Raw genomic sequence first — 25,073 nt, forward strand, 5'->3', positions numbered from 1 at the left:
AAAACCCAGTGTAAAAATATAATTCACTGTCCAATAATCTGACAAACTAGAACAACAGAGCTAGTTAAGAAAGTCTGATTTAAAATAGAAACTAGAGCCAGGTGCTGGGAGGTTCACACATGTAATGCTACTCAGGAGGCTGATATTTGATTTTTAAACATCTGATGAAAGAATTGTAAAATTAAAAAAAAATTATTTCAGTAGGTAAAATAGTGCAGTAGAAATGAAAAAAAAAGAATTCTGATAAAAGAGAAAGTATGAAGTACGGCTGGGAAGCCATCTATATTAGGCAGACATAAGAAAAGGCCTCCTGCAAAATTTTTGTGTCAACTCCTGAATAATTCCATGTTTAAGAAATGTGGTACAAAAACAACACTGCTTAAGCACAAGAATTTCCTAAGACTCAGACATTTTCCCACAGGCTTTTCAATGAGATGGGAATTCACACAGAGGAGAGAAACTGGGATAATCAAGCCTTGAGAAACAGTTACAACTCAACATTTACCATGCAGAAGAGCTAAGGTAGTTGCTATTGTACAGTGTTTAATATTAGGGAATTTTCTGTTTTTAAACAACCTCACAATTCTCTCAAACCATTATTCTAATCTCTCATCTGTAAAATCCAAAAAGCTCTGAAAGATTAAAAAATAAAAGGGTTAGTAAATTCTGAAGTTTTAGCTAAAGTTTTTCCTAAATTTGTTTTTTAGGATCCATGGAAAAAATAAATAGGATGTTTTGAACTAAAGAAATTGCAAATAATTCAGTGAACAATGAAAGATGTGCTTATTATACAAGTGTCTATTAAGTTCATAACCATATATTTGAGGTAAAAATCACAAGAAAAAAGTTAACAATATGACTTGACAGACAATTAAGCAAAGCTTGTCTATAGCTATGGATCTTTGTGGGGAAAACGTAAAGTTGACTTAAAAGTCACAGAAACAAATAATTATGTATTACTCTTAACACTTTATTACAAAACATAAGTTTTATGTCACAGTCTAATCTAATGATCTTCTGATCTAAGAGTAATCATTTTGTTTTGACTATGGGACTGTAATTCTGTATTATTATTATTTTCTACTAACTATAAACATGATGGAGCATGGTTTTAAGCTTAGGTTTTATATTGTAGAACAAGAAGTTATATGTTAAGCAGATCAACTACTATGAAACTCACAAATATTAATTTGAGTAAGGACTGTTTCATTAATATCATTATTATCTGATTTATTTCCAAGTATTCATTTTACTAACATTTGATAATGACTCCCCTTTGTTACATCTTTCCAAAGCAGTCAATAAAAAGAGGGAGAGCTTCTTTTATAGAATACAAATTAATCAAATTGGGAGAGAAAAATAACAGAGGGCCTGGTATAGGATACAACTGATTCTCTTACAATGATGTATCTCATAGAAATATACCGGTCTGCAATAGACACATGAAGAAATGCTCAACCTCCCTAGCCATAAAAGAAATGCAAATCAAAACAACACCCCAGTTAGAATGGCAAAAATCAAGAACTCTAACAACAGATGCAGGAGGGGATGTGGCCAGAAGGGAACCTTACTGCATTGTTGGTGGGAGTATAAACTTGTTCAACCACTTTGGAGAGTAGTATGGAGGTCCCTCAAAAGACTCCACATAGAGCACCCCTATGACCCAGCAATCCCACTTTTGGGTATTTACCCAAATGATCACAAACAAGACCATACTAAAGCTACCAGCACGACTACGTTTATTGCAGCATTATTTACCATATCTCAGATATGGAACCAACCCAGATGCCCCTCAGTAGATGAATGGATCAAGAAAATGCCCTATATATACACAATGGAATTCTATGCTTCCATCAGAAGAATGACATTGCCCCATTTGTTAGGAAATGGAAAGACTTGGAAAAAATAATATTACGTGAAGTAAGCCAGGCCCAAAGAAACATAGGTCCCATGGTTTCCCTTACTTGCAATAACTAGTATATATCTGAGATAAGAAGAAAGATCAGATAAGATGATGTTAAGTGAAAGGAACCCCAAGATAAGGACCCAAGTGTTTTTTTCTTTCTTGCTATTGTTTCTAACGTATTTATAAGGTATCACATATATACCCCACAGTATAACCCCTGTTTTCACTGTATTTGATGATGGTATAATTTGGGGAGTGGAAGCGGAAAAACAAATTGTATTTTCACAATAAAAAACTTACTTAAAAAAAAAAGAAATATAATGGCCTGCTAACCAAAGGTCTATTTGCTACAGCCAGGCTATGTTTCAGAAAAGGAATGAATCAGATCATCTGCTTGATCAATCCAGTAGACTGGTTGAAAGAGACTTTTAAGAAGGAGGGAAAGAAAAAATAATGAATTGCTCCCTATCTTCTCACCAGCCTGAAAAAGTAACACCTTTCCAGCAGAAAAATATTTGTCCTCTTTTCTAGTTGATGTATCAAAATTTCAAAGCCATGGGGATAGATACTTTGAAAAGGAAGAGGAGATAATCATATTTGCTCCCAGAGAGCTACATGTTGTTTTTACTTCTATTTATCATAGTCAACAAATAATCGCATTTTTTCGGTCCAGTTCTATCAATTTAGTAGTTTGTGAATATGCTGGGTTACAGCAATAAGCTGACTCTCAAAGAAAGGTTTTGGTATGCCTGGGATTGTTCACCAGTTCCTTTATTTTCATATGAGCTTTAATAGGAAATTGAGAGAGTCAGACTCAGGGTCCCTAGTCAGCCATCACATAAATTGGAAGTGCCAACCTTTTTCTTTTAATATAATAGGTATTATTTCATCAAAGTCAACGCGAGGTTGAAACAGTACCTCAGGAATTAATATTCATCATTCCCGATGTCATAAAATAAACAGGACAAGGGTAGGGAGAACACTGTGAGAAAGGTGGAATTCTTCTCATTTCCTCCCCCAGAGAATTTTCTATTTCTCTGAAAAATCAGGCAAAATGAAACTCAAATTTTACTGTTTTTTTAAAAAATTATTTATTGTGTGCTTGGGGGGGGGTGCGTGGTCATGGGGCTTTAACTCTGGGCCTGGGTGCTTTCCCTCAGCTCTTCAGCTCAAGGCCAGCACTCTACCACTTGAGCCACAGCACCACTTCTGGTTTTCTGGTGGATTATTGGAGGTAAGAGTCTTACAGACTTTCCTGCCCTGACTGTCTTTGAACAGCGACCCTCAGGTCTCAGCCTCCTGAGTATCTAGGACTACAGGGGCCACCAGTACCAGGCTAAATGACTAATTTTAACATAGCAAGCAACAGATAAGGAACTTTAGTCCTTACACAGACACTTCAAATCACTAGTTAATGAATATCATTTTTAGTATAATGAACAAGGATCATACTGAAGCTATTTCAAGTTCTTCAGAACTTCCTGTTTTAAATAATGTTCTATGTTCTACCTAGTCTTTTGGGTAAATTACATATTTTAATAACATCCCAACAGATTACAGCCAGGATAAGCCATATGTCTAGATGATGAGAACACTGGTCAAGTTATATCTTGAAAATAAAACAATACAGAAGAAGTGAAAGCATACAAACATCTTTTAGAAGTAATTCATGTTCAAACAGAAAGACATCTCATAGAAAAATCTACGAATGAATATTGTGGTAATAATGCCCAGGTAGGCTTACACTAGAAAAGCTGCTTTCATGTTTGCAAGATGCTGGCACTGTCAGCTAGCAAGTTCTCCCATCAAATGAAAATTTCTAACAGTGTTAAAAGTTAAGGCTATTTCAGTTCTGAAAATCAAAATAATAAAACCTGCAGAGGATTCAGGGTATCATATCCTAGTCAAATCATGTTTTCCTGAATTCCCTTGAGATAACTTTCTCTTTTTGTAGTGAGGTTTGAACTCAGGGCCTCATACATTTGCTAGACCAGTGAGCTACCACTGGGCATTTGCCTGCCACTTTTTACATTAGTTTTTCAGAAAAGGTTTCACATTTTTGCACTGGCAGGCCACACAATTTGATCTATCTTCATCTTCTAAGTAGCTGAGACTGAAGGTATGACCAACACATCCTACATCTGGTCCTAAATGGAATAATATCTAAATATAGCCCATTGTTTTCAAGAAAGAAAGCCCTTAACTTCTTGACTTTACACACTTATGTTTCTATTCAACAACATGAAGTCTTTTTTATACCAGTTTTTTCATACATAAGGTTTGAGCTTAAAGCATTATAATTCATAACCAGTAGCCATACCTCTCTCAATAATTACCACTTATGACACGTTTTTTTTATCTCCCCATAGATAAGCAGCAGGCAAGCTCCTATTAGGACAACACAGACTCATTTCTCAAGCTAGAGCTACCTGTCCTCAAGCTATGGAACCTTAGCACCATACTTAAGAATAATTTCTTCTAAGCCATCTATGTTAGAATCTGACAGTAGAATTCTATTAGCCAGAATTTGACAAGATCCAATTGTTTTCCTAGAATTTCCATTTCTAAACAACAAAAATAATTTAAAACATACATTTACATATCATTTAGATATTAATTTATCAGATACATTCTTACGTGGCATAAAAACATATGGATAATTTGATAACAAATTTTGAAAAAACACCTAAAGCCTTAGGTGTCATTGTTCTAGTAATTACTAAGAACTACTTGCAATAAGGATATTGAAAATACAAAAGGTAGAATCAGACAAATACTCAATGTCAATAATAACAGAAAAAAGTTTCATGCATAAAATCTAATCTGATGAACTCAACTCATTGAGTTATTCAGGTATGACCTTTATATCCCTTTATTGTCAAAATGTAATCTCAGGAATGTTAATTCGATGAAAGTGTAATAAAGCTGAGTGAAACCTAATTTTTTATCAGAGTTCATGGTATGAAGCTGTAAAATCTCAAATAATTACACAAATCCAAAGCTCTATCACATTATTTTTTATTTATAGTAGCATTAAGTTCATTCGGAAGCACTGTGACAGATTATCTTCGGACATTTGATGAAAGAATAAGAACTACCTGGGGAGAAGAAATGCCAGCATATAAAATTTTTATACCTGCTACAACATTTTCAAAATATTGTCTTCAATCAGTAATTAAATGTATTCCAGCAACTCTTCATATTGAATTCTTTATATATTGAATACAAATACCACAGACATGGTAGAAAATATAAATAAACATTCCCTAACTCCAGAAGTTTAAAATCTAGTGGGACTGACTTCAAATAATGATACAGACAGAAATAAGTCAACACCAACTAGGAGCTCTATGAATAAGCTGTTTCAGACCTATATAAATGAAAATTCTGTGCCAATATCATAACAGACTTTGGGCATCTTGGAACAAGGGGGACTGGTTTTGGTACCTGGGAGGTATGTGATTTACAGTGGCTAGCAGATCAACTATGATAGTTTCCAAAGGTGACAGCCATCACACCTTTGTTTAAAGATGTATCTCACATCAAAATAGAAATAAATTCCCTCATCTTGAATCTTGGCTAACCTAAGTAATTTTCTAGACAACGACAGATTAGTGAAAATGACTCTACAATTTCCAAGATCAGGTCCTCAGAAGTCTAGAAGTCTCCACTCAGCAAATTCTCAAGTTGTCTCAGGCTTTCCCTTCTGGAATAACCTTCATGGTTAAAGAAGCCCAAGTCCCCCACAGAGGACATGTAGAAACACTTGCAACTTATTCTAGTCAAACAGCAAGAGCAACTTCCAGCAATGTTGAGTTCTCTTGGACATATATCCTGTCCTGCTTTTAAGAAAACTCCAGTCCCAATCTGCAACCAAGAACCAGGTAGTGCTTATAAAGGACCATGAGAGATATAATAAACTGTATTGAATACTTTAGATGTGAGGGTAGCTTTATAAGCAACTGACTACTAAAATATAATTAACTATTAGATCACACTTTCCTTAATAGGAAATATGAAGGACCTGCAGAACAAAAGTAACAAAAAATCACTTTCATAGAGCTCTGCCTTTGAGTGGATTCCTTAGATACTGGCATGTAATAAGGCATAGATCAATTGAAGACAGAAGGGCAAGAAGCCATAGTGGTAGTTCACAACACATAAAGGACAGCCCCAAACCGGAGAGGAACAGGAAAGAGGACGATGCCAGAAATGAGTAGACGTAGGACCCAAAAGATTCTACAGTTGATGAAACTTAAGTAATAAAATGTAAGGTTAAAATGAATTCTGGGATTTCAGAACTGAAGGCACTAAAAAGAGAAAACAGCTATTAATCAAGACTGAGACCTCAAAGGAAAGTATGTGAAGAAAATCAGAGATACTTAAATAAGGAGTGCTGGGGGGTCACTGAAAGAGGACCATCCAAGAAGCAAATGGAGATGATAGCCTGGAATGCCAGGTGCTACACTTTCAATACAGACACACTCCACTTGAACCCACTGCCAGTTTCCTGTTTGCCTTGGTTATTTCTAAGGCATCATCTTACTTTATACTCAGACTGGCCTGGGCTGTGATCTTCCTACTGTGCTTCCCTGTGTCAGTGGGGATAACAGGTAGATGTCATGATAGCTGCCATCTCTCAAACTTTTATTCCTTGCCTGGTCTCAAATCACAATCCCTGGATCACTGCATCCCAAGTAGCTATGATTACAGGCCTGAGACACTATGCCCAGCATCAATTAATAAATATTGTTAATAGCTGTCCTATATTCTGAACTCACTGATTCCTAGGAGACACTAACTTCTGTGTGTCTCCATAAAGTCAACAGAATCTTTTCAAATTCATCCCTTGACTTTGTTTTTCTTTGCACATAAAAGAAAAAGAGAGGGAGCTGGGAAGGTGGCTCAGTGGTAGAGTGCTTGCTTTGCATGCATGAGGCCCTGGGTACGATTCCTCAGCACCACATAAGCAAAAAAAGCCAGAAGTGGAGCAGTGGCTCAAGTGGTAGAGTGCTAGCCTTGAGCTGAAGGGCTGAGGAACAGTGCCCAGGCCCAGAGTTCAGATCCCATGACTGACAAAAAGAGAGAGAGAGAGAGAGACAGAGAGAGACAGAGAGACAGAGACAGAGGTTTACTTGTTAACATTTAAATTTAAATTTAACTGTCTACTAAAAATTTGAAAGTATTTACACTTGTAATAATCTACATAAACTACTCTCAAAACTGTAAAAGTTTGCTGTGTTAGAAATGTAATTTCCTGCATTAGAAATGTAATCCACAATATAACAGTATTGAGAGATCAGCTCTCTAAAAGGTGATTATGCAGTAAGGGCTTTGTCCTCATGAATGGATCAATTCTGTCATTAGGAATGGGAAAGCATTCTAAGAGTAGGCTCCCATGAGCTCCCCAGGCTCTGATGACATCCCATGTCCTCCCAGGGATGATAGTAAGAAATCTTCCCCAGGTAAATAGTTTTTCTACCCTAGACTTTGCAGCCTCCAATCTAAGAGCCAAATACATTTCTGTTTATTACAAATTACCCAGTCTAGAATTCTATTACATGAACATAATAAACTAAGACAAACTTTCTATTAAAAATTTAAAATTTTTTTTTCAGGTTTATATACATTACCTCAATCTCAATTTCAACATATACTTCTCCACCTTACAGGAAAAACATCCTTTACCAACAAGTTGAGCCATGTGACTTCATGGTCCATGAAATGGTAAATATTCTTGTCCTTCCTGGTTAGATAAAACACTGAAAGAATACCCAATTCTCCACTGGTCTGAGACTGTTACCTTACATAACCAGTGTTTTCTAAGCCCTTACTTTTCTTGTAAGTCTTTCTATTCCAGTGTTTTCTGAGTCCTTACTTTTCTTGTCTTTTTATTAAGTTTCTTTAACTATGTTTTACTTTTTTCATATATATTCTTTATTTTAAAGATACTGTACAGAGAGGTAACAATTGCAATGAGTAAGGCAATGAGTACATTTCCTTGGTAATTATTTCCTTTCAGTTATTTTATTTCATTTTTATTACCATTAAGTGGTACTATAGAAAGGTTACAATTCAACATGTCAATATATAAGTACAACAAATGTTTTCTCCATCTCTCCAAACCCTACACATCCCCCCACTCAATTTGCCTGGTTCCACTTTTACATGTGTACATTGAATAATATGAATACATCACAATATTCTTTAACACCTAACTGTACTGACTCTCTATGCAAAACCTAAATCTACATATAGTTTTGCCCAAATAACCTTGTATGACCTAAATAAGTTAGAGTAACATGTTCTAATGTCACTTTCAGCAGATTACACATTACCTTCTAAACAGTCACAAACTAAATTGTGTTAGGCTATAGCAATAATGAACTGCCAACAGCAAGAAAAAATTCACTTATGTGTATTATTTAAATTTAGTTTAGATCAGTATTTCTCAAGCCTTTTTTATATTAACATCTCCCTGAGGACTCTCTTTAGACATTTATTTTCTAATAATCCTCTCATACCATGATAATACCACATATAAACTGTCTACTACTAGGTACTAAATCTGTGCTTTGTATATTAATGATATTTTTTTCAAATTCCCTAAGAACCAATTTTACCCTCCTGTGGAGGGTTATGTTCCCCATTGTTAATACATACCTTATTTAGATTAGTAATTTGTTATTCAAATAGGAATTATAATTAAAATAAAGCTAACCCCTAGAATACCACAGAAGATTGATAAAGAATGTAAGACAAATCCACAGCCACACTTTTAGAAGTTTCACTTTAAGGATTGACAATAGCAATTTCACTCTCAGGATCTGCTAAGTAAAACTATCAAATTGTTCCGTTTTTTAAGGCCACTATAATCCCTTTATTGGTCACTGGTTTTTTTTGTTGTTGTTTGTTTGTTTTTTGTCAGTTGTGGGGCTTGAACTCTGGGTTTGGGCACTATCCCTGTGCTCTTCAGTTCAAGGCAAGCGCTCTATCGCTTGAGCCACAATGCCACTTCTCGTTTTCTAGTGGTTTATTGGAGATAAGAGTTTCAGGGACTTTCCTGCCAGGCTGGCTTTGAATCGTGATCCTCAGATCTCAGCCTCCTCTGTAGCTAGGATTACAGGCGTGAGCCATGGCGCCCAGCTTGGTCACTGGTTTTATGGAGATATCAGTAAGGTAATCAGTAGCTAATATACAAATATATATTGTTTCAACCCAAAATAAATATTTATGAAGCTGTGAAGTTCAAAATGGATAATAAACATAAAAATCAAATCTGATATTCAGAAGTATACTTAATTTACTAATCTAGGCAAATAGTCACATTGATATTTTATTAAAACTGACTGTAAAGAAGTAACAGTAAAATAAAACTGACTGTAAAGAAATAACAGTAAAATAAAACTGACTGTAAAGAAATAACAGTAAAATAAAACATTTAAAAACAAACTGCTTTAAAACAACATCAAGAGGTAAACATTTTACTAATAGCTTTAAAAGTCTCTTTATGCATACCTGCCTTTGAAAAAATCTTTTAATATTAAAGTTCAAAACCTGTTTTTCTTCTACTGTCACACCTACCTACATTTTCTGGCTTTCTTCATCTAGCATAAGCAAGACTAAATAATCCATCATTTCAGTTTGAGGCTGGAACAGTAAGAAAGGAGAAAAACCAAAGGAAATGCATCTTGTCCCCTGACCTGACCAGCCCCAGCATTAGTGAACAATCTACAGGAGGGATTTTAATCAGTTAATAATATTTATGTTACTCTTTCACTCTAGACTGCATGTTTTCCCTCATTGGTGATAACTAGAATGTGTCTAAAAATCTACATCTACTGGATGGTAAAAGACATGATAAATTATACAGGTCCGTAAACTTTCACACAGTGAAACCAAAGAAAAATCAGAGGAAAGGGTCACAAAGGTTCAACAGCTATGCATACATGATCATATAAAATAATATTTATCAAAATAAACACGAAGAGATGGCAATAAGAGGGTTTTTTGGGGGGGTTTAATTTTTCCTTTGTTGCTGTTTTTGCTTTCTGTGCCTTTTGTTTGTAAGTTTATCTGTTTTTGAGAGGTGGGGCAGAGAGGGCAGAACAAAGATTGAACAAGTGCAGCAGTGATGCTCTTTAGACATTATGTTGAAAATGAACTACATAACTTACAGGTAGGGACAGGATAGAAAAATTGGAAGAAAGCAAGGGAAAAGAGTGGCAATGTAAAAGGTCTTTCTTTGTTGTTATTGTTGTTTTTAATGTACTATGTGATTTTTTGTTTCCTTTGTATCTTCATCCCCTTATGGTATATCCGTTGTTGCCACTGATTTTGGTACCCTATATCCTGCATATACATTTATTTAATTTGTGGAGGAGAAGAGGAAAAACAAAACACTGAAACAAGGACACAGGATGACAATGAGACCCACAAGACACTATACTAGAAATGAACTTCACAACTTTTTGGTGGGGGGTGGGAGTGAGGGAGGTGGAGGAGGGAAGGGATAGTGGGAAAACAACAAGGGAGGGGGTAACAATGCTTGACAAGAAATGTACTCATTGCCTTACTCATGTAACTGTAACCCCTCTGTACAGCATCTTTACAATAAAATTAAATTTTAAAAGAAAGACCAAACATCATAAAAGACTAAAGAGTGTTATAAGTAAAGAAAAAAGAAGGAAGTGTACTCATTACCTGACATATAACTTTAACTCCTCTGTACATCACCTTTACAATAAAAACTATATATTAAAAAAAAAAAAAACCAGAATTGGGTTGGAAAGGTAGTTCAGTGGTAGTGATTGCCTTGCATGCATGAGGCCCTGGGTTCGATTCCTCAGCACCACATAAGCAGAAAAGGCTGGAAGTGGCTCTATGGATCAAGTGGAAGAGCACCAGCCTTGAGCCGAAGAGCTGAGGGACAGCGCCCAGGCCCAGAGTTCAGGTCCCACGACAACAAAAAAACAACAACCAGAATTGAGGATTAATTTTAAAAAACCACCAGGTAGCCGGGCGCCGGTGGTTCATGCCTGTAATCCTAGCTACTCAAGAGGCTGAGATCTGAGGGTATGAGTTCAAAGCCAGCCCGGGCAGCAAAGTCCGTGAGGCTCTTATCGCTAGAAAACCGGAAGTGGTGCTGTGGCTCAAGCGGTAGAGCACTCGCTTTGAGCTGAAGAGCTCAGGGACAGCGCCCAAGCCATGATCGACAAAAAAACAAAACAAAAACAAAACCACAAGGTAGCTATATGAAAGATTAGCTAAGAACAAATGCCATCTAAAAGTTATAAAAGGTAAGTGATTTGTTTTTAGTCATTAATTAGCTATGTATTTATCAATGCCATAGCTTATGAAAAATACTAATTCTTATAAAAATACCTAATTTTTGTAACAGTAAAATTGTTATAATAGTAAATTCGGTGATGTATCAAATTAACATCACTGAATATGACTGATATTTGAAGAAAATGTTTCTTCAGAAAATTCACATCAAATCAAATAATAAACTAAATGAAATACTGCCTCCAAATATATGCTGAATAAGGACAAATATGGTGAAAACCAAGAAAACTAAGCCAGGCACATAAGTTTTCAATAAAATTGTACACTTACCTGGGTTCACTTGTACTCAGCTCTATAATTTTTTTTGATGGCAGGGAATCTTGTGACTTTTGCTGTGAATCCTAAAAGAATGAAGTATAATATTTTATTTTAATTGGAAAACAAGCACAAAAATTAGCTCTGCAATGCTACTTTGCAAAAATCTTGAAAGTATAAAATATGAAATTAAAAAAACCCACTTCCCAAATCAAGTGCATCAAAATTCAAAGCAAACAAGCCACTGAAAGTGTGTGTGAGTACATGTGGGCCTGTGTTTGTGTGTGCACAAATGTGCTTAAGTATAACTCAAGCAAAACATGCATTACCATCATGGGCATTCCATTTTGGAACCACATAAATCACAGTTCTCAGACAATTTTGCTAGAAGTTTTACTATGTTACTTGTGCCTTATATTTAATATCTTTAGGAAATCTAAGTCCATTTCTTGTCTTTTTCTCTACTTGAACATTTATAATCATAACTTGATTACAAGCATCATTCTAAAAGTATTGAAACTATATTTCTCATTTCAGATATGTAAATTTAAGTTACATAAAAATAAATCCTAGCATTCACAAAATACTCTAAAGATAACTAGGTCCTAATTTACAAAAGAAAAACTTTGAGTTGCAGGGTGAAATTGTAAAGAGGTTGCACTCAGCCATTTTCTGAACTGCTGTTCCTTTCAAAATACTTTGCTAAGATCAATAGAAAGCCCCCCCCACTGGGAAAAGATCTTCACTAGCCATAAAACAGACAAGGCTCTCATATCTAAAATATACTTAGAACTCAAAAAGTTAAATCCCCAGCAACAAATCCTCAAAGAAACAATCCCCCGATTAATAAGTGGGCTAAAAACTTAAAGAGAGACTTCTCTGAAGAGGAATTAAGAATGGCCAATAGATATATGAAGAAAAGCTCAACCTCCCTAGCCATAAAAGAAATGCAAATCAAAACAACACTGAAATACCACCTCATCCCAGTTAGAATGGCTAGAATCAAGAAATCTCCTAACAACAGATGCTGGAGAGGATGTGGTCAAAAGGGAACCCTACTGCATTGTTGGTGGGAGTGTAAACTTGTTCAACCACTTTGGAAAGCAGTATGAAGATTCCTCAAAAGACACCACATAGAGCTCCCCTATGACCCAGCAATCCCACTTTCAGGAATTTACTCAAATGATCACAAACAAGGCTAAAGCTACCAGCAAAACCATGTTTATCAAAGAATTATTTACAATAGATAAGATATGGAACCAACCCAGATGCCTCTCAGATGAATGGATCAAGAAAATGTGGCATATATACATATATATATGTATACATATATATATGTATACATATATATATATATATATATATATATATGTAATGGAATTCTATGCCTCCATCAGAAAGAATGACACTGCCCCAATTGTTAGAAAATTGACTTGGAAAATATTATATTAAGTGAAGTAAGCCAGACTCAAAGAAACATAGGTCCCAAGGTTTCTCTTATCTGCTATATCTAATATATGTCTAGGAAAAGCAGAAGAGATCAAAAGCTATGTACATATGACCAAATAGCCTGATGTTGAGCAAAAAGAACCCCAAGATAGGGACACAAGAGGTTTTATCTTTGTTGCTGTTCTTTTTAATATACTTATAATGTACTATGTGATTTTCTTTGTTTCTTATGTTCTTCCCCCACGGTACAACCCCTGTTGTCACCGTATTTGATTCAGATATCCTGCATCTGTATGTACATTTTTCTAATCTGGGAAGGGGAAGGGAAATAACAAAATGCTGAAATAAGGATACAGGATGATCCATTGTAACAATGAGAAGTATAAGACACTATGTTGAAAACGAATTTTACAACTTTGTGGGGAGGGGAGGGAGGAGCTGAGGAGGTGGGGAGAAAAGGGATGGTAGGGGGGAAATAAAGAAGGGTGTAACAATGCTCAATAGGAAATGGACTCTCTACCTTGCTCATGTAACTATAACCCCTCTGTATAGTATCTTTACAATAAAAAATATATATTAAAAAATACTTTGCTACTGAGCTCTTCTGAGCCGAACAGCAAGTATACAGGTAAGGTAGATATGACCATTCCATTTTACAGATAGATGAATTAGAATCCATAGATCCTAAGTGACTTTTTAAAAACCCATACAATGAGGAGCAGAGATGAGACAGATAACTAGATTCCTAATTCTTTTCACATTGCTCTATTTGTATGGCATTCATTTCAGCTCCTCCTGTAACACTCCATGGATTTACCCTGAAACCAGGTGACCTGAATTCAGGTTTAACATAAACAGACCAAGAATGTAAACAAAATGAAAATATCAAAACATATCTAATTAAAGCCAAGCAGAATATTCTTAATTTCAATGCTCAGTTGCCTTGCAAGTGTTCTAATGCCTATTTTACCTGTCTTAATGTACATTCACTGTATTATTTTTCAAATTAAAACTTAGAACAAAATTCATCTAAGAAATCAAATGTAGACATACTTCTAGAAAAGATGAATAGGAAGACAATTTACATAAAGGGATAAAAAATTCTTTCAAGGAGCACAAGGTAGCTCTTGTCTATAATCCCCAGTATTCAGGAGGCTGAGCTCTAAGGATCACAGTTTAAAGCCAGTTAGGCAAGAAAGTCTGTGATATTCTATCTCCAATTAACCACTAAAAAACTGAGGTGGAGCAGTAGAATGCTAGCCTTTAGCAAAAAGTCTCAAGGACCCTACTTGGGCCTTGAGGTCAAGCCCTAGAACCTGCAATAACAATATAACCTCTCAAGTTATGCACAAAATAATCATTTTATTTTTCATATCTCTTTTAATGAAATGCCACATCATGTTTTCCAGTTCAATAACAGAACATACATTTTATGGCAATTATAAAAGGGCCCAACTTACCATTTCTAGGACTGTATCAGAAGAGTAAGACTTGTACATGTTTTTGTCCTTCAAAAGAAGAAGAAATGCAGAGTCTCCAATTATCTTCTCCAAAGCAATTAAAGATTGAAAAAGCCTGCAAGTTAAAAAGTTATTAACTTGAGAATTCAAAAATCTACAGACAATATTCCCAAATTGTTTTTTTAAAATAACAGTCAAACTACTAACACCTTCATCTTATAGTCATAAAGTGAAATTTATAATGAATCTGTAAGGAACTCACCCAATTCATCTCCACAACTTAATATTTCTGAGAATGGTTTAAAAAAAAAAAAGAGATAATCCAAAACTACGTAGGAGGCTGATATCTGAGGATCATGGTTTAAAGCCAGTGTAGGCAGGAAAGTTTATGAGACTCTTCCCTCCAATTAACCAGCAACAAAAACCAGAGTATAACTGTGGCTGAAGTGGTAGAGCATTAGCCTTAGACAAACACAAACACACACACACACACACACAAAAGCTAAAGACCAGTGCCCACATATTGAGTTCAAGCCTTAGAAATATATACATATATATATGTATTTTTTTAAAGTGTGCATATATACAGATAGATAAGGATTCTTTTCTTTAAAAAGCTTTGGGGATATACTTAAAAATCAAAATTTTATTCAAAATGCTTATAATTTCTACAAATATCACACCAAATAATAATATCCACGATAATCAGTCAAATCACTGGAATTCATTCCATCATAAAGCAATTTTTGCTCCTTTGTTTCAGAAATATTGTCAAAATAGGTTAATATAACAGCAGGAGAAAACAGAACATACACTCTGAGAAAATTAAGTCAGTCCATAAGCCATTCTCTAAAACTTAAAGGTGGTATTTTATTGAATTTGGTTTCATTTTCCTCTTCAAGAGAACTAGAAAGACGAGGTTTTCACAGATTTGGGTAATGAAGTTGTCTTCATCCTTGCTGCTTTTCTTTGTCATTGAAATTACTAGCTATACTCAAATTTCCAACTGTGGTTTTAACGAATGAGCCAGAAGGATGGTTAAGAATCTACTGATTCACAATCAGCTACTGATGAAGCACTACACATTGAAAAGAAATTCCTTATTTATTTTCAAATCCAATCAAATTTCTTTTTATTAATTTATATAGTATTTTATTTACTGGCCTCTAAATCATGCCCGAATTCTCAAGGCTAATGGAATTTTCCATGTTAAAATACTGGACATGACCAACTTTTATAAACTTCTATCAGAACTGTTTTATACTATGCTGCCTTTACCTGATGAACCAACACATGAAATATTATATTTAGATTGTGAAATCAGTTTATGGCAATAAGTATGAAATAATATCGTACCCTTGCTTACTGGCCAATGTAACAGTTATCAGTCAATTTAACATCTTAGCTCAGGTTGAATAACCTTTAGAACTCTGAGAAATTGTTGATGGGAAATATGTAGTGAATATTCTCTGATACAATGATTGCATACTATTATGTTTCTTTGACTGTACAGCCCAAACATCTGTAATTCATAACATAGAAATCTATAGATAAACCTCATTATTTTCTTTAATTCATCTATGAATCTATTATTTTAAAGAGAATCATCACATGATTTTTCTCGACCACAGGGAGCAACTTGAGTTCTATGCCTTAGAGATATTTTTTGCTGTCATTGAAACAAAAGCACCTATGAAACAATTAGAAATGACTTTTTCTCACAAAGCACTATGCTTTAAAGACATAAGGGTTCACAATCAATAAGCTACATTTACATAACAAACTGTAACTTCAATACCAAAATGTTATTGAGTTCACACCATCATCCAGCCAAAAGTCTTAGTATATCCAGATATTTTCCCATAACGAAAAATGTGTTCATGAGACTAAAAGACTGAAAGCACAAACACAGTTTCATTACCAAATTCAGCCAGTTTGTTTCTACTATCTACATGGTGACCCTTAGTAGGCAGCATCAATGTGAAGAATATGTTCGCCAGTAGCTAAAACTTCCCGTGAATCACAGTGCATTGAACAGTCTTAATTTTAAATGAGGTGAAAGCCACAGATCAGTGTCTACATCCTAACAACACACATGCAGCCTTGATGAGAAGAGCACTAACAACTGAAGCACCACATTCAATCAAGATCTTTCTCAGGATGTATAATGCTGTTTTGCTTAAAACAAAACCATGACTGGGAGTGCTGGCTCAGATTCAGCAGGTGGAGCTTGGCAGCATTAAAATTCAGGGCCAGGATGGGCAGTTGAGAGGACTTCCCTTCCCCTTCCATAGCAAAATACAAGCTATCAATGGTGGCTCACATCTGTAATCCTAGCTATGTGAGAAGTAGTAGGCAGGAAGATTACACTTTGATGCTGGTCTGGGCAAAAACATAAAACCCTACTCAAAAAATAAGACAAATAAGGGCTGAAAACGATAAGAGTGACTGCCTAACTAGTGCAAGGCCCTGAGTTTAAACCCCGGTATCAAAAATATCTATCATACAAATACAACAAAACAATACAACAAAACAATGAAACATGAAGTGCTGGCAGCTCACATCTGTAATACTAGTTAGGAGGATGAGATTTGAAGATCATAGTTCAAAGCTACCCCAGGCAGATAATTCTCAAGACCCTTAGCTCAATTAACTAGCAAAAAAAGCCACAACTATAGGTATAGATTAAATGATAGTGGCCCTAACTGAGAGTAAAGGATTCAAGTAAGAGCACAAGGCCAAGTTCAAGCCACAGTACCAACACTAGCACAAAAGTAACACTACCACCATCACCATCAAAAGCATTAACAAAAACAAGGTAAATAAATTTGACAATTATTGGGTATAACAAAATTTTAAGTGTTTAAACATTTCATTCACATGTGTTTAAACATTTCATTCACATGGATTTCTCAGAGCCTGAAGTATCTTAACCTTCACTTGTCCCATGAATATAGAGCACACAGAGTTCAGGGAGAGTCACTGAGCAATCACAGTCCTGGTTTGCTGTCATTTTTTTTTTTGTTGTTTAAACAAATGGTATCATATCTGTCCTTCATTAGTTTGATTTTTATGTTAGGACCTTATGCTCACCTTCTGTTCGGCTTTTTTTCACTAATGACAACTTAGAAATAGCTGGCAGAAGTCTAAAACCTTTCCATAACGGACCGCATTATCATTTCTTTTTCCCTCTCATATAAGCCCCATGAGGTACCTTTAAGGTATATGTCCATTACAAACAGTCTAATTCATTTTCTCATACCATGATTAGAGTTAGCTTCCAGACATGCCACAAGGTATTTTTGCTCTACAGCTTGTAATTCCATACACATTCAAGGTGAAGAGTGTGACCCTCAGAATAGCCCTATGATTGCAGAGGAAAAAGTTGGAAGGCCTGGGTACCTGGATACTGTGGACTCTCATAACTGACCTGGTTACCTGAAGATTTCTTTCAAAGGACATAAATTACAGATGTGGACTTGTTCTGTTTGGGATTGGTATTACCAACAGGGAGAAATGCAACCTCTTAACTCAAACATTAGTCTCTCCTCAATAACTGCAAACATTTTTGCCTGTGCTATTCTGAACAGGGATGGTCCTGATCTCGGCCTCCCACACAGGTAGGATGACAGGCACACACCACGATACCCATCTGTTGGTTGAGAATGAAGACCGTTTTGCCTGGACTGATTGACCTTGAACTTTGATCTTCTCAATCTTAGCCCCATGAGTTGACAGGATTACAGATGTGAGTCATGGTGCCTACCTTCACTCACAAGAACATTTCTGTCAACATCTGAATGAACACTAGTTGAAGCACCAGACAATACCCAACGTTAACTACTTCCTTGTTTATAATTCTCCAACTTGTGTTTTGAAATTTCCTCCTTAAAATGTCTGTGTTAATGACTTGATAATTGTTTACAGCTTTTCAACTGAAGTGTGAAATACTCACAAAGCAAATTTACAAATGTCAAATACAATTTGAAAATTACTGTATCTTTTTTTTTCCCCCTCTAACATGCAGTTCTGCAATAGGGCTGGCTTTGTAAACTGAAAGCAGTACAAAATATATTGAGAAATTAATGACAGACTTTCTGGAAAAGCCATGAAGCACAAATTGTCCTGTAACAAAAGCTCAATGTCTATACCCAAATCTCTTTAATATGATAGTCAGAAAGAGCAAGTAAACAGTATAAAAGAATGTTTTCTCTATATCTCTCAAGTCCTCTGGCATCACCTTATTTCTGAACTCTCATAAAACCAAGAAGGCAAGGAGCCAGTAAAAACAGAAAACAAGAGACTATAGCTCACTTAAAAAAAAAGTTTTTTCCTATTGGGAGATTGAAATCAGAAGGATTTTACTTCAAGGTCAACTGGACAAAGAACGTTCCTGTCTAAACCAATAGCTGGTTGTGGTGGCATGCACCTGTTATGCCAGCTACACAGAACATCTTGACAGTCCCAGTGCAAGCTGACCTGAGCACATACACAGACTCTACTCAGAAAATAACTAAAGCAAAAGAGGTTGGGGTTGAGGTTCATGTGGCAGAACACCTATTCAGCAAGCACAAAACCCAGAACCACCCAAAAAGAAAAATGCTTTCTTTGGGAGGAATACCAACATTACTATCAATCATGTCTGTTTTACTTTAAGCCCAACCTCAACAGACGGAATACAATAAGGAAAGTATATTTTCCACAAAAAACAGAGAAAATATTCAAGATTATTACATTAAATATATTTTTGAAATATTGCAGGCTAGAGTGGAACTTCAAAAACATCTTTTTTTCCACATCATTTATAGAACACTAGTCAAAATATTACAAGTAAAAATGTAATAGTTAGCAGTGTCCCTTGTGAGTCATTTTTTAGTGTTGATTTTTATGTGCACTGTAGAGACTTTTTTTGTGTGTGGGGGTCAGTCGTGGGGCTTGAACTCTGGGCTTGGGCACTATCCCTGAGCTCTTCAGCTTAAGGTGAGCACTCAACTGCTTCAGCCACAGCACCACTTACGGGTTTCTAGTGGTTTATTGGAGATAAGAGTCTCACAGAGTTTCCTGCCTGGGCTGGCTTTGAACCGTGATCCTCAGATCTCAGCTTCCTGAGTAGCTAGGATTACAGGCATGAGCCACTGGCTCCCGGCTCTAGAATCTTTTTTTCTACATATAGGAGTAACTTTTTTTAAAAGGAGAAAATTACAATATACTTTTAATGATTTTCCAAGTATCCTCAAAGCATACAACTAGTTTTGGTTTGGCTCGTTTGTTTTTTTGTTTTTGTTTTTTTAGCCTTGGAACTCAAATCCAGGGCCTCGTTCATAGCAGGCAAACACTCCACTACTGAGCACAGTCCAGGCAAAATACTGACAGAAAGAGAATCTGGAAGAAATAATGGTGGCAATTACAGGAAATAATGCAGGAATCCACTCTGTACTGAAGCTAATGAAGAGCCAGCCTCACTCTGGCAAGATAGTGATCTCTCCTTTACACAAGACTGATTTTCCATTATTAGGAAGCATTGTTTACTAAGTCCTCATTCTTTCTCAAGCAAAGCATGTGTTCACTGTGTCTAATTTTTAATACAAAAATAACTAGCCAGGTACCTGTGGCTCACACCTCAGGAGGCTGAGGTTTGAGGATCACAGCTTGAAGCCAGCCCAGGTAAGAAAGTCCATGAGACTTATCTCCAATAAACTACTCAGAAAAAGCTAGAAGAGGTGCTGTGGCTCAAGGGGTAGAGCAGTAGCCTAGAGCACAAAGAGGCTAAGGGAAGGGCCCAGGTCCTGAATTTAAGCTCACCAGACCAGCCAAAAAAAATACAATAAAATAACTGAGCTTTCACTCCTTCAATTGTCTGATGGGTCTTCAGTGAGAAAGATGGCTTTGATATTAATAATCAAGACACTCTCTTCATTCCCAGCTGTGTATATCATTTGTACCTGACTTGCTTTCTAGATCCTTCTGTTTCCTAGCTATGTTCTTCTCCCCTCACTTTTTCCTGTGAAGGCCCCTTGAATAATTTACATATCCAAGAACATCTAAATATCAGAACTGCTGTCCATTAAAGTGGGCTAAATCTTCCTGAATTCTATCTATGATTTGATGTCAAATCTTTGATAAAGAAGACGACCCAATTTTCAAGCTATCCTTAGGGGAAAATAAAATCAACTATATAATATTCTGCTACTCTACTTGAAAAAGATACAGTATGAGAAAAAGTTGAGGCAACTAGAATGCAACAATAAATTTCGTGAAAAGTAAAACGGAAAGTTGTTGGTTTTGCTGAATTAGAGGGAATATCATTGATAACATATACTGACATACATTAACAGCTTCATTTCAAGATAGATGCAATCTTATGTATCAAAACATTTAGCATAATCTTACGTATAAAAATAAAGTCTTTTTCTACAGTTACATTACCTGGTACCATAATCCACAACTACCCAATCTTTTGCAGTCCCGGTGATTGCATCATGATGTTGAAACAGTCCCAGATTCCTTCTGGCTTCTGTTAGTGACGTGTAGTATGTGGATGATAGGAACTTATTTATCTTGTATTTCTGAGCTTGTTTCAGGGCAATATAGTAAAGGATTTCAGCAGTCCTAACAGCATAAGAAAGTACATAAATTTATTTCAAAAACATACTTTGTTCCCATATAGCCTAAAATATGACACTGATTTCCTTTTTAAAAAAAAATCAATACAATTTATACAAGAATTACTAATAATGAAATTTTCTAAAAAGTCATCAAGGTATTTCCATCTAATGTATTGAAGTTCTCATGATATTGGACACCCATTGGCAACATAGAATTTATTTATATACAGCACAATAAAATAAACGTTGAACATAGCAATAAGAATTGGAAAAGAGTCTCTGTTCTTCCCTGTTCTCTAAGCAGCAAGGATGTATACCAGGAACATCGCCTGAAGGCCACTTCCTCTCAGACCTGGACCTTAAGAGGAAGACGGTAAAGCCATGAGAGTTGGAGGCTAAGTAGGGGAGAGGCAGACAATGAGAGCCAGAGAATATCATAGGGACACACACAAGTACAGAAACAGATGAAAAATGATTAACATGATGTCACTTCTCCTTTGTTTAAAAAAGACTCTTCATCTAAGAATAGCTTTGAACATCTACGAATAGGGCTTAGGATTTATAGGGTTTTTGTTGTTGTTGTTGTTTGTTTTACCAGAAGAGATGGTTCAAGGAAGGTTTAGTAAGCAGTTTTTTTAAAAAACAAAAAAACACATGTAATAAGAAAGTAGAAGGGGACTATTGGAAAAAAGGAAGAGTGACAGTAGGAAGAAATGGGAAGAGAGAGGAGGAGGATAAAAGGTGAATATTATCGAAGAACATTATATGCACATGAAAATATCATGCACTTATTATTCTCAATGTACACTAATAAATAGCTGAACATTCACTAAAAATGAAAGAGAGAAAAATAAACCAGCATATGGCTGGAATCCAATGGATGAGAACGTTCAACCTGTCAAACACATGGAGAGAAAAAAAATGGAGAAAAACCAAGGCAGCTTTAAGATAATTCAAGACTCAGGAAAATGAGATATTGATAGTATTCTATTTTGTTTTGGTTTTAAAGTAATGAATTTCTCTAAGTTGTGGAAGTAAATAAAAGACTATAATAAATAATCTTCTATATGCATCCATGGTTTTGAAAATAAAAATTCATCCTGTAAGAATCTCAAATTATTTAATCGATCTTAAAATTATTTTATTCTTTATACTTTTTTACTTTTATTCAGATTTTTAAATGAGGATGACGTTACTATTTTCAGACTAGAAACAGTTTCAAATAAATGAATACATTGGAAAATACCAAACTATTGTATAACCTTTCTTTTTGGCTTAAAAATATAAGGATTTTCTAAATAGACCTCCAGCTATAGACAATATGCCTCATATATGTTGGATAAGTTAGGATACACTGCCACTGGAAAATATCTAACACTTAAAAATCACAAATCCAATGGATGAAGTTATGTCTACATTATTTAGCAGTTATTCCATTTTATCGCAAAAAGTTTAGATTAACATAATAATTGACCATTTTATGCATGAGTCTCTATAATATATGAAAGCAATTCCATAATAAATATGGTAAAATATACTTCACTTTCATACCACAAATACTTTAAGAAATTCTATATTTTATAAAAAGCCTTTGTATCATGTACTCAGAATCCACTAGTATATAAAAGCGGGTTGGTACAATCTAATTTGTTTTTCAATACCAAGGTTTGGCATATAAATAAAGCATTTTACTTTAAAGTATTATCTACTTTCAAGTCTTAGTAGTCTGTAGGGTAATTCATCTTCACAAAAAGAAAAAAAAAACTCTATTTGATTCAGTTTGTTAGAATCCTCCTCCTCAATATTATTGCTACTAGCTACACAGCTACTGACACTTAAATTGATTAAAAGTATATAAAATGTAGCACAGTGCCAGTGGCTCACACATCCTAGCTACTCTGCAAACCAGCTGGGTCAGAAAGGTCATAGAGGCTACATCTCCAAAATAACCAGCTAAAAATCATGCTGAAGGAGTGGGTCAAGCATTAGATTGTTAGTTCAGCAGGACAAGACCCTGAGTTCAAATCTCAGTACAACCTAAAAACATTAACAGGAATGAAGAAATCAGTTCTTTCAAGTAGTCACCTTTCAAGTACCCAATAGTTACAGATATCATACTAGACCATACAGAAACATAAATGATCACTGTACAAAGTTCTATTGGACAGGAGGAAGTTCTATTAACCTGTACTCTATTAATGTTGTTAGAATTCCTATTGACTAGTCTATTTCCTCTGAATAAACTTACTTCTTTAGCCAATCATTCTGCCTGAATCTTCAATTCTCATCTCTTCTAAGCAGAAAAATCATACCTACACAAATGTGCCTCAAACAGAAAGGAGATGAGTCTTTAAAGTTCTCCCATGCATACAAGGCAGTTTTGGAGAGTGCATGTGAGCGCAACTCCTGGTTGTGGAAGCCCTAACACTTTCTTGAAACCTTTCTAGTATTCCAGCCGTTCAAAAAAAAATAGGTGAATTAATTATAAAGACACAAAAGAGAGAATACAAATACAAAAAGAAATCTAATTGATAAATGATTTCTTCCTCCTTCCTTCCAGAATTTTAGAATAAAAAAATCTCATGTTATAATTTGATTATATTTTGGAGAGCTATTCCTGATTGTATCAGCATTTCATTATTACTTTAAGCCTACCATAGCACTAGATAAAGAATGTATCATATACATCTCTAGGTAAAGGCTATATGGAAAAAGTGAAAAGAGAAATGTCTCTATTTCCAGGTAAATGTACCTTAAGTGGGATTCCATAATTCTGTCCATTCGTTTGTAAAAGGGTCTAGATGTAAAGTAGCCACTCCAGTAATGATCATCTCTGTCGGCATAGGTGAAGAAGTCTCCACTTAGAACAGGGAATATGGATGGATCTTTCGTTCTCTCAGTTGCAGCTGCTTTATCCAGTGCATCAAAATAGTCTGATAATGTTCCAAACTGTATCTAGTAAAAAAAGAATAAAAACTTACAATTTATATTAATTTCTGCCCTATAATGTTTTACTTATCACATGAAAAGGAAAATTTAATAATAAATATTTAAGTTGTGCTTATAACTTCAAATAAGCATAAATTGCAGGGGGGAAAATAGCAGCAACACTTTCTTTTAGTTGAATTTAATATAACTAAGAGAAAACATATATAACCTAAGCAGTTAGAAGGAGTACTACTTATATCTACAAATATGTGAACAAGAAAATCCTATATATATCTTTAGAACTTAAAATGTTCAAAGACCTGGACACAGATGAATGAAACGTATAGAATAGAAGCTATATATTAAAAAAAAAAAGTTGCATGCAACCTAAAAGACCTCTAGTTTGAGTTTTTGTAAGAGACTTTTTAAGAATAACAATTCATTTAAAAAGTACACTTTTTCTGTAATGAGTAAACTAAAACATTAAGTATGACAAGAATAGCAACTACTCAAATTAACAGTTCTTTTAACAAATTATTTAAATAACCAGTATATAACTCTATTATATATTATAATGATAACTATAATTATTTATTATTATTATATTACTATATAATTATTATATTACTATAAACTAGCATAAAATATAACTAGACAGAACCTTTACCATTTAGAGATATCCTCTGAAAACATTACAGACATAACTAACTGCTGCTAAATGATCATAGGAAGAAAACAGGGGAACACCTCTCAAACAACGGTGGTCTTGGCTTAAAGATTTGGGAGCTGATGGCAAAATTGGTTAATCACCTGTAGAAAACTAAAGCTAGATCCTTATATATCACCCTGCTACAGAATCAACTCCAAATGGATCAAAGACCTCTGAGTCAAAGCAGTCACCCTGAAAACATTACAGGAAGGAATAGGAGAAACCCTAGGACTCCTTGGCACAGGCCGAAATTTTCTTAATAGGGAACCAGAAACACAACAAATCAAAGGAAGGTTGGACAAATGGGACTGCATGAAGCTGCAGAGCTTCTGCATGGCAAAGGACATAGCTAGCAAGATCAATAGAAAGCCCACGGACTGGGAGAAGATCTTCACTAGCCATACAACGGACAA

The 25,073-nt window shown here is 35.2% G+C and overlaps 1 protein-coding gene across 1 annotated transcript in view; it reads right to left on the reverse strand.

The window, feature by feature from the left end:
* Man2a1 (mannosidase, alpha, class 2A, member 1) overlaps positions 1-25,073 on the reverse strand; it is a 158,441-nt gene that overhangs the window by 60,226 nt on the left and 73,142 nt on the right. Inside the window, exons 9-12 of the mRNA XM_013020384.1 lie at positions 23,776-23,978; positions 20,845-21,027; positions 14,419-14,533; positions 11,525-11,595 (exon numbers count right to left, since the gene is read on the reverse strand). Coding sequence (XP_012875838.1) covers positions 11,525-11,595; positions 14,419-14,533; positions 20,845-21,027; positions 23,776-23,978 — 572 coding nt within the window. The remainder of the gene's footprint in view (positions 1-11,524; positions 11,596-14,418; positions 14,534-20,844; positions 21,028-23,775; positions 23,979-25,073) is intronic.

The sequence above is a fragment of the Dipodomys ordii genome, unplaced genomic scaffold, assembly GCF_000151885.1.
Source record: "Dipodomys ordii isolate 6190 unplaced genomic scaffold, Dord_2.0 Scaffold50, whole genome shotgun sequence".
Classification (NCBI taxonomy): Eukaryota; Metazoa; Chordata; class Mammalia; order Rodentia; family Heteromyidae; genus Dipodomys; species Dipodomys ordii.